This window comes from Lepidochelys kempii, chromosome 14, assembly GCF_965140285.1.
Source record: "Lepidochelys kempii isolate rLepKem1 chromosome 14, rLepKem1.hap1, whole genome shotgun sequence".
In the NCBI taxonomy this organism is placed as follows: Eukaryota; Metazoa; Chordata; order Testudines; family Cheloniidae; genus Lepidochelys; species Lepidochelys kempii.
Window position 1 is genome coordinate 13,377,907 of NC_136393.1, and position 17,564 is coordinate 13,395,470.

The 17,564-nt window shown below is 44.6% G+C and overlaps 1 protein-coding gene across 1 annotated transcript in view; it reads right to left on the bottom strand.

Moving 5' to 3' along the window:
• CACNA1G (calcium voltage-gated channel subunit alpha1 G) overlaps positions 1-17,564 on the bottom strand; it is a 285,440-nt gene that overhangs the window by 87,350 nt on the left and 180,526 nt on the right. The window contains exon 10 of the mRNA XM_073310526.2: positions 354-505. Coding sequence (XP_073166627.2) covers positions 354-505 — 152 coding nt within the window. The remainder of the gene's footprint in view (positions 1-353; positions 506-17,564) is intronic.

Genomic DNA, 17,564 nt, shown 5'->3' on the forward strand with positions numbered 1-17,564 from the left:
AGAAATAGGCATAGATATGAGGGAGCTGAAAGGACAAATGCTATTAAATAAGGCTCTGAATGAGGTATCACAAAAAATCATGGCTGGGCACACGGAAAACTTTGGCCAAGGGCCATTATACTAAGGATAGCTGTGTATATAATAAACTACCAAAGACAGGAACAAGGTGGGTTGCTACAGAGTTTTCAAAAGAGTAGAGAATTTATGGAGAAACAACAATATGGGGTACAAAAGCTAACACAGGAGCACAGGGGCCTAAGTGACCCAGAAAGGCCATTCTATCCATTATCCTCTGTTTTAATTCAACTGTCCAGTTAAGAGAAACCCTTGTAAGCAGAACACCATGCTTGTACCTGATCACTACAATGATCCCATCAAAAATGTTGTATGGATTTTTGATGTAGCCAAATGGACCATACACGAGGACTTTCAGCAGCATCTCCAGGGCAAAGAGGCTTGTGAAGACAATATTGCTGATCTCCAGGGCATTGGTGAGTTCCTCAGGCTGCGATTAAGAACAAAAAAAGGGGGGGGGAAGTAGTTACATGATACAAATCTACTCTCTAGAGGTGCTCAGATTTAGACCACAAAATAGACCAGGGCCAATTACAGGAGGATGCAAATAGTAATGTAAAGTGCATGTCACTAAAAGTGTAATTTATAGCTGAGTAAAAGATCAAGATAGCAGATGGAAAAACTCCAACGACAGTGTAAGATATAGCACTTATTATAGATTATAGAGGTAAATCCACCCATTAACTCCACATTAACTACAGTGTCACCACTTTGATGCCTGGTGTGATGCCAACAACCATAGTCATTCTTGCTGGTGCAACAGTCCTTAGTAGACCATGTGCATTTGATTGATTGATACTGTAACAGGAGGAGACAGTTGTAACACTGTCCAACAGAGAAATTGAGCATTATCTGTAACTCACACACAGATTATCCAATACAGAGGGGCAAACCAGAGTGTTTTCTCATACCCATCAATTATGGGTCTATTCTTTAATTTACTAGGTATCTTAATCTTACATAAAGACTAAAGCTAAGATTTTCAAAAGTCATTAGTGATTGTAGGTTCCTAACTTGAGATGCCTCAAAGGAACCTGACTTCCAGAAAGTGCTGAGCACCCTCAATATGATATAGCTTTAAGGTGTCTCAAATTGAGAACCTAAAAATGGAGGTACCCCAAAATCATTAGACACTTTTGAAAATCTTACTCTGCACCTACTCTCTAAACAGAATTAGGCAAAGATACAAGCAACTGGCAACAGGGTCTTATAATGGGAAGGATCAGGAAACCTTAATAATAGGTGGGGCTACCAGGCCTGCGTATAATACTTTGAGCTTCTCTAGTGCCTTTCACCCGGGGATCTCAAAGCACTTTACAAACACTAATTAAGCCTCTTGATATCCATGTGAGCTAGGCCCCAATTATGATAAACACATTACAGAAGAGTAAATGGAGGCACAAAGAGTGAATTATCGAAGGTCACACAGTGACTCTATAGCAGGGCTAGAAATAGAACCTGGGAGCTCAGCTCTGACTCTCATTCTCCTGAGTTAGGTCCCAATCAGCAAAGTATCTAAGCATGTAAAATTTAAGCAAAGCAACTTTACAACTGACAAAATAAGAAGAGGAATATCCTAAAATTAGCTGGCAATTTAATCTGTGACCTGGTGCCACTGTAGCATGTGCTGCAGGGCTATAAATACAAGAGTTCCCACTTTTCTGAAACCATGCAAGACAGGAACAGGGGTGGTTCAAGGACATCACCGTAGCTTTACACAGAATGTGGTCACTTGCAATCATTTGTGTCTCAGTGCACCAAGATACCACAGTGAATGGGTGCTTTATAAATATACAGATTAGACCGACAAAGCCATTTTTTGCACTGAATTCTCTATCTTTGTTTCTCGATGTCTAAATCTCCACAGACGTACGCTGAATCTTATATTTCACTTTGCCTTCCGCCCTCCTGGCATAATATTTACTCTGTAAACTTGGACCAAAATTGTTCTGACATCAGAATGTAATCCCTCCGGACTTGCACCGACAATGGCAGGAGTTTGTTATAACAAAGTTAAATCCCTATCTAGTGATTGGGAAAATGGCTGTGTCCAAAAAAAAAAAAAAAAAATGTTATGGAAGGGAATTACTGGGTGTGCTTAGCAGATATTGTTTGGGCACTTCAGATCCCTCAGCCATGTCAAAGTGCTTTTGATTCCCTTCGTGACATCAACAGCACTCAGCCCACGAAAGAGGCCGGATCTCAGAAAATATTTACTTTTTCAAGAACAAAAGGGATGGAAGGCAAAAGATTTAAATGTGCTGAAGACAAACCAGAGGGAAAGAAAACAAAGGGTTATTTATCGATTCACAGCTTGTTGTGTCACTCTCATCAGTAACTAAACCCTGGGGCTAGAGTTTGACATTACTTTTCTTGCTGATCTTAAGTTAAAATAAAACTGCTTTAACTCACGCTATTAAACACACTCTTGGTTTAAAATGATAGATGTCCTGGAACACACACACACACACAATCATAAATCGGCCGAGAACTTGTATGTCAAGCGCCACCGCAGGACAATTTCAAAAGCCTGCACGTGTCATGAAAACTGCCAACTCATTCACAACTGCAGAGGCTCAGAGACAGCCTGTGCTGTTATTTTCATTATGGCAGCTATTTCACTATGCAAGGAAACGTGCTCTTGGAATCTTTCCTCCTCATGCATCACCGCCAGTAATTTGGAGCCTATAGGCCACAGTCTGCCATCAACTACACTTGTGCAATCCTTTGGCCATGAAAAACATAGATTCATAGATATTTAGGTCAGAAGGGACCATTATGATCATCTAGTCTGACCTCCTGCACAATGCAGGCCACAGAATTTCACCCACCACTCCTAAAAAAGACCTCACACCTATATCTGTGCTATTGAAGTCCTCAAATTGTAGTTTGAAGACCTCAAGGAGCAGAGAATCCTCCAGCAAGTGACCCGTGCCCCATGCTACAGAGGAAGGCGAAAAACCTCCAGGGCCTTCCAATCTGCCCTGGAGGAAAATTCCTTCCCGACCCCAAATATGGCGATCAGCTAAACCCTGAGCATATGGGCAAGATTCATCAGCCAGATACTACAGAAAATTCTTTCCCGGGTAACTTGGATCTTACCCCATCTAAAAACCCATCACAGGCCATTGGGCCTATTTACCATGAATATTTAATTACCAAAACCATGTTATCCCATCATACCATCTCCTCCATAAACTTATCGAGTTTAATCTTAAAGCAAGATAGATCATGTTACAGTGTGTCTGCCGAACAGGGTTGCCCATGTATAACTGAGGGAAAAATCTGGCCCTTCAATGAGACCCCAGTGAACTCTGCTGACTGTCATGAACCAGGCTAGAACCCGGCTCCCTCTCCCATTGCCAAGCTATCCACTCCTGGAGGAGGCAGGAAGAAACATTAAAAAATGCAGACAGTCAAGGAGGTGATCTAAGATTAATTACAAAAAAGTAATAATACTTTGCACTCAACTGGCGCCTTCTATCTGCTAAGGGTACAGGTACCATCCTCATTTTACAGATGGAGAAACTAATACAGAGAGAGGCCAACTGATTACCCCAGGTCACACCATGAACTAAAGGCAGACCTGCTAGTAGATTTTATGGCTGGGATTTCCCAAAGAGCTTAGGGATTTAGGCTTCAAACTCCCACTGAAATTCAATGGGAGCTGGGCACCTAACTCCCTTAGGTTCTTTGACGTCCCATTCAAGCCCGATTGCTCTCTTAAAAGCAACAGCTAGGTAAACAGAGGCAGACAGCTGAGGCTGCACTCCCCACATGAGAGATGTGCATAAAGCAAGCCATTAAAGGCACCTGATCCAGGAGATGTCTAATCCCAACACATCCCGGACACTGGTTCTTTGTTTACAAGTGCCCTGCAGTAGCTTTAACCCTGGTAAGATGAGAGAGAAGTACAGGGACCTGTCAGCGGGAATCAGCCAGTCTCCCCACTCATTGACAGAAGGACCGGAAAGCATTGTTAATAATCAGCCCCCGCTCAGAAGGGCTTCACCTGACACATGCTGTTGTAAATCATCTCAGAAAGCAACATCCTAAGGTGACAAAAATCTGTAATTGGTGTCACTGCTCTGGCTGGAGTTCAAGCTGTGGGAAAATCATTCTGGAGCCAGAGAGGTGCTCTGGGAGCTGAAGTGGGGACTACAGGCGGCTTATGTTGTTTATCTGGCAGGAAAGCCATTAGATGTGAGATTTGAAAATAACCTGCTTCCTGCATTACAAAGAGCAAAGATGTCACCCTGTAGCCTGCGCCACTCATTAGTGGGCTCTCCGTATCCTCTAACTCCAAGCACTTTCAGAGCTGGGGCGGGGAGGGTGGTAGAGACAAGGATGGGCAGTGCAGATGCTGGGAGCCTGGTATCCCTCATACCAGCATCTATGCTATGGCAGAGGGTTTATCCTTTGCTTTCATCAAACAACGCCTGAGGAAAAATAAAATCCATCCATTTCCTCTTCCTCTGAATCCCGTCATGGCTCTCCCATGGCTCTCGACATGAACAGAGTCCACATAACAACTCTCAAGGAAAAACCACCCATATTCAGTCTGTAGTGCTTTCCATTCAGCCTTCCTTTCATGAGCACCATATTCACCATATCTTTGTTTACCAAAGTACACGTGGCCTGAGACTATCAAAGCTGCCTAGGGGGATTTGGACCTGAGATTCCCAGTTGAGGGTCCAAATCCCCATAGGCAGTTTGACTAGTCTCAGCTGTCCAGTTTCCACAAAGAGAGACATACAAAAATATGACTTTCAGAAGACTCTCCTGACTTAGGATATGTCTACACTGCTGTCAGAGGTATGACCGGAGCACACATAGACCCATCAGAGCTAGCTTTGATCTAGCGAGTGCAAATACCAATGTAAAGATCTATGGATTTAGAACCCAGCGTTGTATAATCCTAGGCGGCAGATGCCTCCACATCACCCCCCAGAGAGCCAAGCTGAGCAGCATCCAACAATTACTGGATTCATAGATATTTAGGTCAGAAGGGACCATTACGATCATCTAGTCTGACCTCCTGCACAACGCAGGCCACAGAATTTCACCCACCACTCCTGCGAAAAACCTCTCACCTATGTCTGAGCTATGGAAGTCCTCAAATTGTGGTTTAAGGGCTAGGTACTGCAGGAAATGCCAGTCAAAGAGGCCAGAGTGACAGAACTCTGTGGCTGCCTGATTGGTACACATCAACTATTAACCATTTAAACCAGGAAGTTGCCCAAAGGACCCAGCTAAGCAACAATGCAGACTCTGCCTTGCTATTGCTACAGGCCTCGTCTTTTGCCCCATCTTGCTCCAGACTCTTTGATCCTGGCCCAGTGAACACTACTGGGTGAGCTGCCCGTGCCTCGGTCACTACAACTAACACAGCGAGCTGCAGCAGCATGAACTTCAGAGTAGGCTGTACCAGCTTGCCTGGGACCCTGAATAATTACGTGAGTGGCTAGCTTGCGCTGAAGTCTTTCATGCTGTAGGTTCACTGCTATTGGTACTCACACTAGCTAGATTAAAGCTAGTAGAGATCTCTCTTCACGTGCTGCAATCCAAACCTCCAGTTGCCATGTAGACATACCTTAATTGATGGTGAACATGTCAAGTGCTCTCTTTAGAGATATTGACATAATATGCCTGGGATAGTCAAAGACTCCTGACAAAGAACCAGTTGCTAGGATATGTTGCGAAGTAGGAAAGAGAGTTACACATCCAAGACCAAGTTGTTCTTCCCCTCACCATCATAAACAAGAGGGTTTGTTTCAACTTCTCTGAGAGGGCCCTGAATTTTGTGGGAAACTGCTGATTTTGGGAAACACAAGATTTATTTGGTTTACGCTAATTCTCAGTGCAAAACATGAACCTCACCTGCAGCACAATACCACTTGCCCACCAATTAGATTAAAGTGCATCTATCATAGATTGAGATTCTTCATTCATCGAAGATTTTGCTAATTCTCTCATCGGCGGCAGCAGCGACTAATTAAAAGGAAAGCGCCCTACGATTAAACCACAAGCACCTTGAAAGAGTGAGATCTAAGTGTGATTCAAATGAAATCTCAAATGCGGTGGACCAGATTTTAGTGGAGGCTTTGGTAAATATGAAATTCTGTTTCCTGAGCACCCAGTCTTACAGGCTACATAGCTGTAGTGTCTGTGAGACTGTCCCGGATACGTCCAATGGTAGGAATGGTGCGTTTGCATGTGCACTATGGTCCATTTGTATCAAGCAGTATGTTGACACGCTCTGGCTGCATGTATGATGTGAAAAGACAGCACAGTGTCTCTCATAAAAGCCATGCGGATGATCAAATGTAGGTTTTTCAAGCCTCCTGCAGAGGAAAATATCTGAGAGCATCAATAAGATCTTACTGTCGCCGTCAAGAATTGAGCCATTCAGGGCATCCACTATGGCTGTAAGAAAATGATTTCTGCTGCTCTGGCTCCTGTTCTAGGAGACTGCAAATTTATCAGCCCAGAGTCTGGGGTGGGGAGAGGGGGGGAAAAGATCTCTGCAGGGCACATGGCGTCTGGAACTCACAGAGATTAATTCATTTCTTTTTCCCCCCCAATAAGCAGAATGATTCAGATGGGATGAACCCTCTCTTGCTGCTCACGGGAGAAGCGTATTGAGCCCTGCTTACAGATGTCAAACTGTGCAAGTTAGTGAGAATCACAACGGAGTCAAGTAACATGGGCAACTGGAGAGGAACAAGTGAAACTTGAGCTGTTGCTGTCACACATCCAAAGCCAGGCTCTCCCAAGCTTAGACTGAAGAGTCTAGAGAAAAGCAGTCAAAAGCACTCCTTGCAGTTCAAAGACATCTCATCTTGGCAGGAGCAATCTCTCTGGATTGGATCAGTTATTGTTAGTCTAAGATGGGGCCTCCTGAAGAGAGGGCTGGGACCCAAGGACTGCTTGATCCCAACTGGCAGCGAGCACAGGGTTAACACAGGGGTACAGGGATCCCCTGGCTTCACCAAAAGAATGTCACGTCAAGTGTCTAATGAAGGCGTGAGTCACACTGGTCATCATAATGATTGCAAGATATATGTACGGAAAGTATGTGAGGAATTATGTGAATATGATGTTCTCTGTGCCGGTAGTTAAAGGCAAGTCACTCAAAGGTAGCATGCATTGAAACACTTCTCCCGAGAGGAGGTGGGACATACTTATCTCTTTGGTGGACCACTGTGTACTTTGCATCTTACAACAGACGTCCATTAGCATATTGAGTCAAATGTCAATGAAGAGCTTGTGGAGACTACAGAAGAAAACAAACAGGAAGAGGTAAACAGCTGGGGTCAGAAGCAGGGAAAAGGGGCTTGTTTTCAAGGGAAGATCAAAGATCAGAGATGCTCTGGAATCCTCCAGTCTATGAAGACAAGCTGCCTCAATCATGTGAGAGGGGGGATTTCAACCATCCTGGGTGAAACCTGGGAAAAGGACTTGGAGCAATCTATCTTGTAGAAGACATGTGAATGCCTTGTGCATTAAGTTTAGGCTCCAGAAAGGAGGCTATGGTTTTATTTTATACGTAACCATTTGTTTCCAATATTCTTACTTCCTATCACTTGAATGTCTGTTTGTTGATAACTAACTTATTCTTGTTTTCACTATAAATACACTGCTAGATCTATCTCAGTTCTGTGTGTTAAGTGGAGCGGTGATCCTGAGTTGAATCTTGGATGCTGGTGTGTGCTGTTCCTTTGGGAGTAGAGAATCTGAGAGCTCTGAGAGTGTTCACCGGAGAGGAGGCTGAGCACACCGGGGGACGCTCCGAGGATTCAGGGGTCAGTGTGCGCAAGGCCTGCGGGGGCCTGGAAGGCAATGCTTGTGTTACCTGAGGGTGGTGGAGTCAGGGAGCTGAGCCAGGGCAGGCAAAGACAAGACTTGCTCGTGGTAAGGGCAAGTGGTAGCAAGGTCCTGCACAACCCTGAGTACTCCCGGGAAGCATCACAAGGGCCGTGTGCTCGTCTTGCAAAATACAGGAGGCACGGTACATGTCTGAGAGTGACTGTCCGTGTGTGTGATGGGAATGGGCTGTAGGAAGAAAGAATGGGTTTGTAGTTAAGGCCCTGGACTGGAGCTCAGAAAATCTCCCAGCTCTGCCAAAGATTTCCTGGGTGACCTTGGGCATTTGATATCTCTAATCTGTCTTGGCTAAGGGCAAGTTAAAGGGTTGCTTAGGCTATGTTTGCACCGCACATCCCCATCCTTTGCTATCCACAGTGTTTTCTCCATGTCCCCTTTGTAGCGTCCTTGCACTACTAAGCTGAGTGACTGGCACCCAGGTCTAAGCCTATCCCAAGGGAGAGTGTCTTCACTGCAAACCCTCCCCCTACCTTATTGTGTCCTCACTAATTCTGTAATTGTCTGTGTTTTTTCTGGGGGCACGTCCCATAATTCTTTGTGCTGAGACACCCTACGATTTTCCCCCAGCAATTGTGGGAGAACTTGTTTGTCCTTGCGGGGAGGGGGGAAGCATGGGAAGGACAGTGGAGGACTGTCAGCACTCGAGTGGCTCAGTACCCTACATCTTCACTTCCAAATGGGCAGGTGCCAGCCAACATTAAAGCAGAGCCCGCATTCTCACCTACACTCCCCACTGGATAAAGTAGCCCCAGCTTAAAGTGCCTTCAAAACACAAGCCAGAGGTTTTTCTGCATGGATGGTAGTGGGGGCTGGGCTAAAACCAGGGTAAGAGCCTGGGTTAACTGTGCTGTGTTGACGTATCCTTGGAGTTTTCTGTAGTACCCATCACTTTGGTATGTATGCGCTTATTTGTTGGAGTGCATTTGTTTGCTGACTTGAAAGCTACCCTACTAAATGCCAAGTGACTATACAGTAGGTACATCTGAGGATTAGTGAAATTCTCTGGAGTTCGCTACTTTTAATTTCCCAGTTACAGTTGACAATGAGATGAGAGTGATAGGAATTATGCAGTCTGAACAATATTTCTCTCCAGTACCTGCCTCCTCCCTTCCTCCATGGGCATCTGAGCAAAGGCCAGAAAGCTCCAAAGAGGATTCTACCCTTATCCCACTAACAATAACAAAATCAGTCCTGCCACAACGCAAGGGATGGACGGGGATGATCTGCCAGAAGGTCCTTTCTGATCCAACTGATTCTGCCTATTGTGCATCCAGAAGATGATGGAAAGTGCTCAGCTGCTAGAAACGTTGCAGAATAAAATCTCTCTGAAATCATTACCATGGCAACCTAGGATTCCAAAGGAAAGATACAACAGAAAGAGAGAAAAGAACAACCTCAGCTATTTTTCAGGAAATACCAACAACATTTCACTGACTCATCATTTAAAGATATTTGATTTTTCTTGTATAGCCCCCGCCCCACTCAACAATTTTCAGACACAAATGCAAGATTTCTCCTCCGGCCACTGGGTTTGACTCCACTGCATTAGAGAGCTCTCTGATATCTGTGAAGACAGATGAAATATATGGATCAGAGTCAGATTTAAAATAGGATACAGGACAAAGAGCCACAGAGTAAAATAAAAGGACCTTCAAATCGTTGGAACAGCTGCTAATGCACAAATGGGGGAGCTTTTTTTTCCGTCTTATCCCATGTCGCAATCTATACTGCTATCAAGTCGTCTCCCAGATTCTCGCATGCCGCAAGTTTGAGAAAAAAACAGATGCATGGCTAAGGCATGATACACATGGGGAGAAGGGGACTGGTTGAGTTCCTAGGGGACAGGTGTCCAAGTCGCTAAAAAGACACCAGCTTTACTTGTTCCTCTTGATGACAACTCAGCTTACAGGCCAAGACCTGGCTGGGCCTGGAGAGTGAACTCTCTTTTTCACCCCTAGAGCTCCGGATTGAAGCAGTTTTGGCAGATCAGCACGGGGAAAGCTTCCACTGCAGCTGCCCATGCTGCACCAGCTTTGTAGCTAGGGTGGACACTGGTCTTCTCAGCTGCCAATCTGGCATTGTTCAACAGCATTAAACTCACTGAAGGTTCCCACCCTGTGCAATGCTATGTGGGTGGTGAGGAGGAAGGGTACAGCAACCCTCTAGCCTATTCTCATCTATCCTCATTAAACTAACCTGGCAGAGACTGGTGCTACCAGGTGTCATAAATATAAAGGGAAGGGTAAACCCCTTTGAAATCCCTCCTGGCCAGGGGAAAGCTCCTCTCACCTGTAAAGGGTTAAGAAGCTAAAGGTAACCTTGCTAGCACCTGACCAAAATGACCAATGAGGAGACAAGATACTTTCAAAAGCTGGGAGGAGGGAGAGAAACAAAGGGTCTGTGTGTCTGTCTATATGCTGGTTTCTGCCGGGGATAGACCAGGAATGGAGTCTTAGAACTTTTAGTAAGTAATCTAGCTAGGTATGTGTTAGATTATGATTTCTTTAAATGGCTGAGAAAAGAATTGTGCTGAATAGAATAACTATTTCTGTCTGTGTATCTTTTTTGTAACTTAAGGTTTTGCCTAGAGGGGTTCTCTATGTTTTTTAATCTAATTACCCTGTAAGATATCTACCATCCTGATTTTACAGGGGGGGATTTCTTTATTTCTATTTACTTCTATTTTTATTAAAAAAGTCTTCTTGTAAGAAAACTGAATGCTTTTTCATTGTTCTCAGATCCAAGGGTTTGGGTCTGTGGTCACCTATGCAAATTGGTGAGGCTTTTTATCCAACATTTCCCAGGAAAGGGTGGGGGGTGCAAGGGTTGGGAGGATTGTTCATTGTTCTTAAGATCCAAGGGTCTGGGTCTGTAGTCACCTAGGCAAATTGGTGAGGCTTTTTACCAAACCTTGTCCAGGAAGTGGGGTGCAAGGTTTTGGGAAGTATTTTTGGGGGAAAGACGTGTCCAAACAGCTCTTCCCCAGTAACCAGTATTAGTTTGGTGGTGGTAGCGGCCAATCCAAGGACAAAGAGTGGAATATTTTGTACCGTGGGGAAGTTTTGACCTAAGCTGGTAAAGATAAGCTTAGGAGGTTTTTCATGCAGGTCTCCACATCTGTACCCTAGAGTTCAGAGTGGGGGAGGAACCTTGACAAGATAATCCCCTTTTGTCTCTGCTTGGCCACAAAACAGAGAAAAAACAAGCTGCTTTCAGTTTCAGCTGCTTTCTGGACTTCCCTTCCAAAGGAAAAAAATTTCCTTTTTAAAATCTGTATTTCTAGTTCAAAAAATCTCAACTGGATCTCAAAATTATTTCAGGTTAATCCCACCACTATGCCACCATGTCAAGGTTCCTCCCCCACTCTGAACTCTAGGATACAGATGTGGGGACCTGCATGAAAAACCTCCTAAACTTATCTTTACCAGCTTAGGTCCCAACTTCCCCAAGGTACAAAATATTCCACCCTTTGTCCTTGGATTGGCCGCTACCACCACCAAACTAATACTGGTTACTGGGGAAGAGCTGTTTGGACGCGTCTTTCCCCCCAAAATACTTCCCAAAACCTTGCACCCCACTTCCTGGACAAGGTTTGGTAAAAAGCCTCACCAATTTGCCTAGGTGACTACAGACCCAGACCCTTGGATCTTAAGAACAATGAACAATCCTCCCAACCCTTGCACACACCCCCCCTTTCCTGGGAAATGTTGGATAAAAAGCCTCACCAATTTGCATAGGTGACCACAGACCCAAACCCTTGGATCTGAGAACAATGAAAAAGCATTCAGTTTTCTTACAAGAAGACTTTTAATAAAAATAGAAGTAAATAGAAATCCCCCCTGTAAAATCAGGATGGTAGATATCTTACAGGGTAATTAGATTAAAAAACATAGAGAACCCCTCTAGGCAAAACCTTAAGTTACAAAAAAGATAAACAGACAGAAATAGTTATTCTATTCAGCACAATTCTTTTCTCAGCCATTTAAAGAAATCATAATCTAACACATACCTAGCTAGATTACTTACTAAAAGTTCTAAGACTCCATTCCTGGTCTATCCCCGGCAGAAACCAGCATATAGACAGACACACAGACCCTTTGTTTCTCTCCCTCCTCCCAGCTTTTGAAAGTATCTTGTCTCCTCATTGGTCATTTTGGTCAGGTGCTAGCGAGGTTACCTTTAGCTTCTTAACCCTTTACAGGTGAGAGGAGCTTTCCCCTGGCCAGGAGGGATTTCAAAGGGGTTTACCCTTCCCTTTATATTTATGACACCAGGGCTTTCCCAAAACTCACTCCTGGTTGACACTGAGCCTTGTTCCTGTCACTGGTATTTAGTCAGCAGTTCGCTCACTCAATCTGCTTCAGATAGTGAGATGAAGAGACTTCCTAGTGTTGAGTTAAGGACAGGCAATTCCCCATCTCATCACATTTCAGATCAGACATACATTTGGTTGAAACTGGCTACTGGGACAGCTGTCAGAAGCAAAGAAACATTCACAACCTATGAGCATCTGCCTCCATCTGCAGGGTCTCCTGGCTACATCCAAGAGTAAATACAAACCCCCTGCCCAATTCTCCCCAGCCAGAGCTGGGACCCCCTGCCCCATACATGCCCACTGAGTGGCAAGGAGGCCTTCAATATCATATGCTAGAAACAGCCCAAAGCTGCCAAGCTTTATCTTTGATTTAGTTGATCTCCTCCAATAAACCACAAGTCTTCTAAACACCCTTTCCTCTCTTCTCGTCACACCCATATACTTCATTACTTCCACCATGGCTGTGTGTGTCTGTACAGTTCTGGAACAGCTTCAGAAGGGTTGAAGCAGCTTTCAGGGCTTCCCCCTGTCCACCCTTCCTGTCCATCCCCAGAACAGTTTAGGCAGACTTCAGAAGCTCTTCAGCGCTCTGGACATCCTCAGAAGTGCTTCTGTTCCCTTCAGTAAATATAGCTCCTCTTAGCTCCAGACCGTCTTGCTATTTTATAAATAGAAACTCCAAGCCATATTTTTGGCAGTGACATTCCTTGTGTTTGAGGGCCCATACAAGGAAATGACTTTAGCTGTTGTTGTTGTGTCTGTTGATGACTTTAACCTGAGTTATGATTAATCAGAACCTGATACATTCTCATCTTTCTACACTGATCTTCTGCCAAATTGGTTCAAAATAAAGCGCTCTCTCCATGGAAGATGGTTCAGAAAGAAACAGGATTGCAAGGACTTTTTTTTTTTTGAGTGGCTTCAGCTCCTTCATTTTTTACCCATCTCACTGATACAAGACTGTCACCACATAAGCAGATAGCATGTGCTTCCAGGAAATCTTGGACTGTGTTCAGACTTCACTCAACTCTGCACCTCTCCTCTCCAAATCCAGCCTGGTCACATGCAGAAGGGGCAGCATTATTCAAGTTTACCTCCTCTCCTGCCCCTGGAGTACATGTAGTCTGGGATTAGCAGCCATTTACAAAGAGGAACTGACAGGTGAATAGCTGAACCCGTCTCAGTTTCATCTCATCAAAATATACAGACAGGAGATTTTGCCACAGACTAAACTGATACTGAAACCTGTAAGAGCTGAACATCTGATGTCATAATCAACATGCTGCAAGAGCCATTCAGAAGATGGTTTCCCCTCCAGGTGAACTAGTTAAACAAGAGGAACTCTCCTTCCTTTCTGTCATGTTCCGTCATTTCTTCCATCCTCCTCTCAGGCCACGTCTACACTACAAAAGAAGTCGACCTAACTTAGGTCAGCATACAGCTGCCACAGTAACTATAACACTTGTGCAGGTCTACACTTGGCTCCTTGTGTCAGCAGTACACGACTTCCCCAGGAGCGCTTGCATCAATTGGACTGTCCATGTGGGGCGGCTCCTGAAAGCCAGTAACAGTTGGCATAAACAACGCAGCGTCTACACTGACGCTGTGTCAACTTAACTACATTGACCGTGACTCTACGTTACTCATGGAGGTGGAGTTAAGTTAGTGTAGTGGGGTAGTTACATTGGCAGGAGCGAAATTTAAGTGTGGACACTTCCATAGGTAGGTCGACGTAAGCTGCCTTGTGTCAGCCTAACTCTAGTTTAGACCAGACCTCTCTTCCTACTACTCCTCTCCCTTACACTTACCATCTTGCCCGTTCTGAACTCACACTCCTTTTGGGAAGGAGAGATTGTCCATTGATTAGGGCATTACCCTAGGACTCAGGAGATCTGTGTTCAACTCCCTGCTCTGCTACAGACACCCTGTGCTGCCATGGACAAGTCACTTAGGCTATGTCTACAGTGCCCCACAGTTCAGACTATGGGGGTGTGAATAGCACTGCGCACAGACGTGCTGGGCTGCAAATTCCCTGTGCGGATCCTGCGGGTGGGAACGAATAGGTTCCTAACTCACATTAACATGGATTGTAAGGTGCTCAGAATAGACAGTGACAGGGACCCTGTAAATTCAGACAGGCTTTCACTTCCCATTCCAAACTTTCTGTTCATTTTTAACTTGCTTCACTGGGGTGCTTGGCCTTCGCAGCTGCATTATTGGCAGTCAGCTCTTCCTGTCGTTGGTGACAGGAAGGGTGGCCTCTAATAGGGCCAATTCAGCATAGGACACCTGAGAGAGAGAGAGAGAGAGAGAGAGAGAACTGTAGCAGTGAATGGATTTAAGGGACAATGGAAAGCATGAAGAGCAGGGGCAGACCACCTTTACTGAAGAAGGAGTCCAGCTGAGCACAGGGGCCATAAGGAAAATACCTACAGCCTAGAAGCAGCATGGGGCTGATGTAAATGGCGCTATGTTGTCCTCCCTCACAAATCCTGGCACTGGGGAGCGGGCTGGGTGCACAAAGGGACATACCCGTAACACTGAGCACTCTGGGGATTCTGAGCTGCTCTGCTGCCCATAACCAGTCCTGGAGTGGGGCAGGGGCAGGGGGAGGGGAAGAGGATCTGCTCTGTTTTAGCTCAGTTACAAGCCCTAGAAGCAGCAGCTCAGAGGACACAAAGGTTGTCTTCAAATCACCTTTGCCCCACAACTCCTAGAGCTATGCCTTCTGTCCTGCATCTTTCAGGAGACGTAGCAGAGCATCTCTGTCCTAGCTTGAGATTTCAGGAAGATTAGTATCCTCAAAAATGCACGAAAAACATGAACTGGCTCATCCCTCTGCCCAGCTTTTGAAGGAGCTTAAGCTGAACAAAAGCTACATTTCCACTTGGTCACACCTGGTAAATCTTTGAGATTTAATACCCTCGATTTCTAATTCATCTAAACTAAGTACAAACTTCATTCCCCATTAGCACTCGAGAACATACCAAGGGAAAAAACAGACTCGCCCTGTCTTTGTACAGCTCTCATGGAGCTTTGCTGAAACTGGGTTTCTTACACAGGTAACATTATCCCTAATTTTGACTGTCTTCCATGGAGGAAAAGCCTATTGTTTCCTAATGACATCAAGAAACAATTCGACCAGATTGTCTCCAACAGGCACATTTAGCAGATTGGAGACAGAGGCTTTTGAACCTTGGTTCCCATCCTCCTCCACTTTAGGGAGTTAAATAGGGTGACAATGGGACACAGCATTTGGGCAGAGGTAGAATGAGGTAAGATAAGGCAGCAGAGGCGCTGGGACAAAGCTCTGGAGTGAGACAAGAAGAGTGAAAGAGGATTAAATATGGGTAAATCACACAATAAATAGTAACTAGGCAACACTTACAAGCAAGAACATCAGCTGGTGTGACTCGACAGAACTACACGGGCCTCATTGGAGCTACATTGATTTACATCAGCTAGGATGTGGGTCAAAGTGGCAAATGTAAACCATGAAGAAAGAAGAAGTCCCTGACTACACACAGATAACTGATTTGTCATCCACACCAGGATGACACAGTAAGGTTTGAGCAAGTACATCATCTCCCCCATTTCATTGAGTCCAATTCTGAGAGCAACGCTGTCAGAGCAGAGAGGACATGTGGGTACTATTGGCTGTTGAAATGAACAGCTGTAAATGACAATCTGATGAAGCCCATGTAGTCCTCAGTGTCTGAACAAAATGAACAGGATAGGATTGATACTTTCAGCTTCCCATCAAGGAATTACAGAAGACTTTAGCAGAAAAGAGAGGACAAGCGAGCCACGTAGCCAAATATTCGGAGAACTGAAACTTCTTGCCAAAAATTCCAAGCCTGTCCCTGTTGTGTAAAATCTCCTGTAACCTTCAAATCCAACTAACTTCCAGAGTTTGGGAAAAGTCTTCTGGCTGAGCCAGACTTCCCTCTTTTGCATGTGCTTGGTCTCTAAAGCAACATTGGTTTTTTGTGTCTTATTCCAGAAGGCCTTTGGGAATAGAGTCAATAAAGATACAAAAAGAAAAGGAGTACTTGTGGCACCTTAGCGACTAATCAATTTATTTGAGCATAAGCTTTCGTGAGCTACAGCTCACTTCATCGGATGCATTCTGTGGAAACTGCAGAAGACATTATATACACAGAGACCATGAAACAATACCTCCTCCCACCCCACTCTCCTGCTGGTAATAGCTTATCTAAAGTGATCACTCTCCTTACAATGTGTATGATAATCAAGATAATCAATAAAGATACATTAATTCCACCAAGAGGCCATCGATTCCTTTTATGTATCGAACATTTGCATGACCCCATTAGGCCCATGCCCATGAAAACAATTAGCCTCTGTAACAACAGAGAATGGGTTTTGAAAGTCAGCCATCACTATGATTAACAGTTCTGACAGTTTCCATTAGCAGTGATTTGATTCCAATAGACTCCAACAGCAAACTTTTAATAAGGGTAAATACTGGTTAAAGGCAAGCTAATTAAAAGGAGCACATGCAAATCTATAGGGCACATCATTTCCCCACAATCTGCATAGCCTATTCAACTGTAAGATTAACCCGATATTACAGATACAAGCACTGAGCTGGGAAAAGATGACAGGCTGCCAGGGAAGAAAAGCCTCAAAATGCTGCCAAAGTTTTGATCACGTGGTTAAGAATAGCTGGTGTGGGGCAGTGGAGATGTGTAATGAAGTTAAATAGAGAAGTGGGATATACACCAAGGCAGAGATACTGATCTCTCTATGAATTAAGGGCTGTGTATGAAGATACGAATGTACTGACTAATGGATGTGATTTATAGTGATCTCATGACAGAATCACCAGGGAAGGTCCCAGTGCAGAAAAGCACATGCGTGGTGCTAAGCGTGTGCTTTAATCCCATTGAAGCGTGTGCTTAAATCCCATTGAAGTGCTTTTCTGAAAAGCTTTCCTTTTTCTTCAATCAGGGCCTAATGGACTAGGTTCACAGAGCTCTCATGAGGAAGATGATGAATTCGAACCAGGTTGAGCCGAACTGAAAGGTGAGGCAAAGTATTATGGGCCATATCCTCAGCTGGTATAAAACAGCACAGTCCCCACTGATTTCAATGGAATTCAGTGCCAATTTACACCAGATGGAGATCTGGTGTGTTCCATGCAGATGATCCTCCACGGTCATGTGCAGGAGATAAACTTGAAGGGAAACCCACGTGCTAACAGAGCTGCATGACACACAGAGCTAACAGTCAGCATCAGGGAGAATTCTTGGACACAACTGTA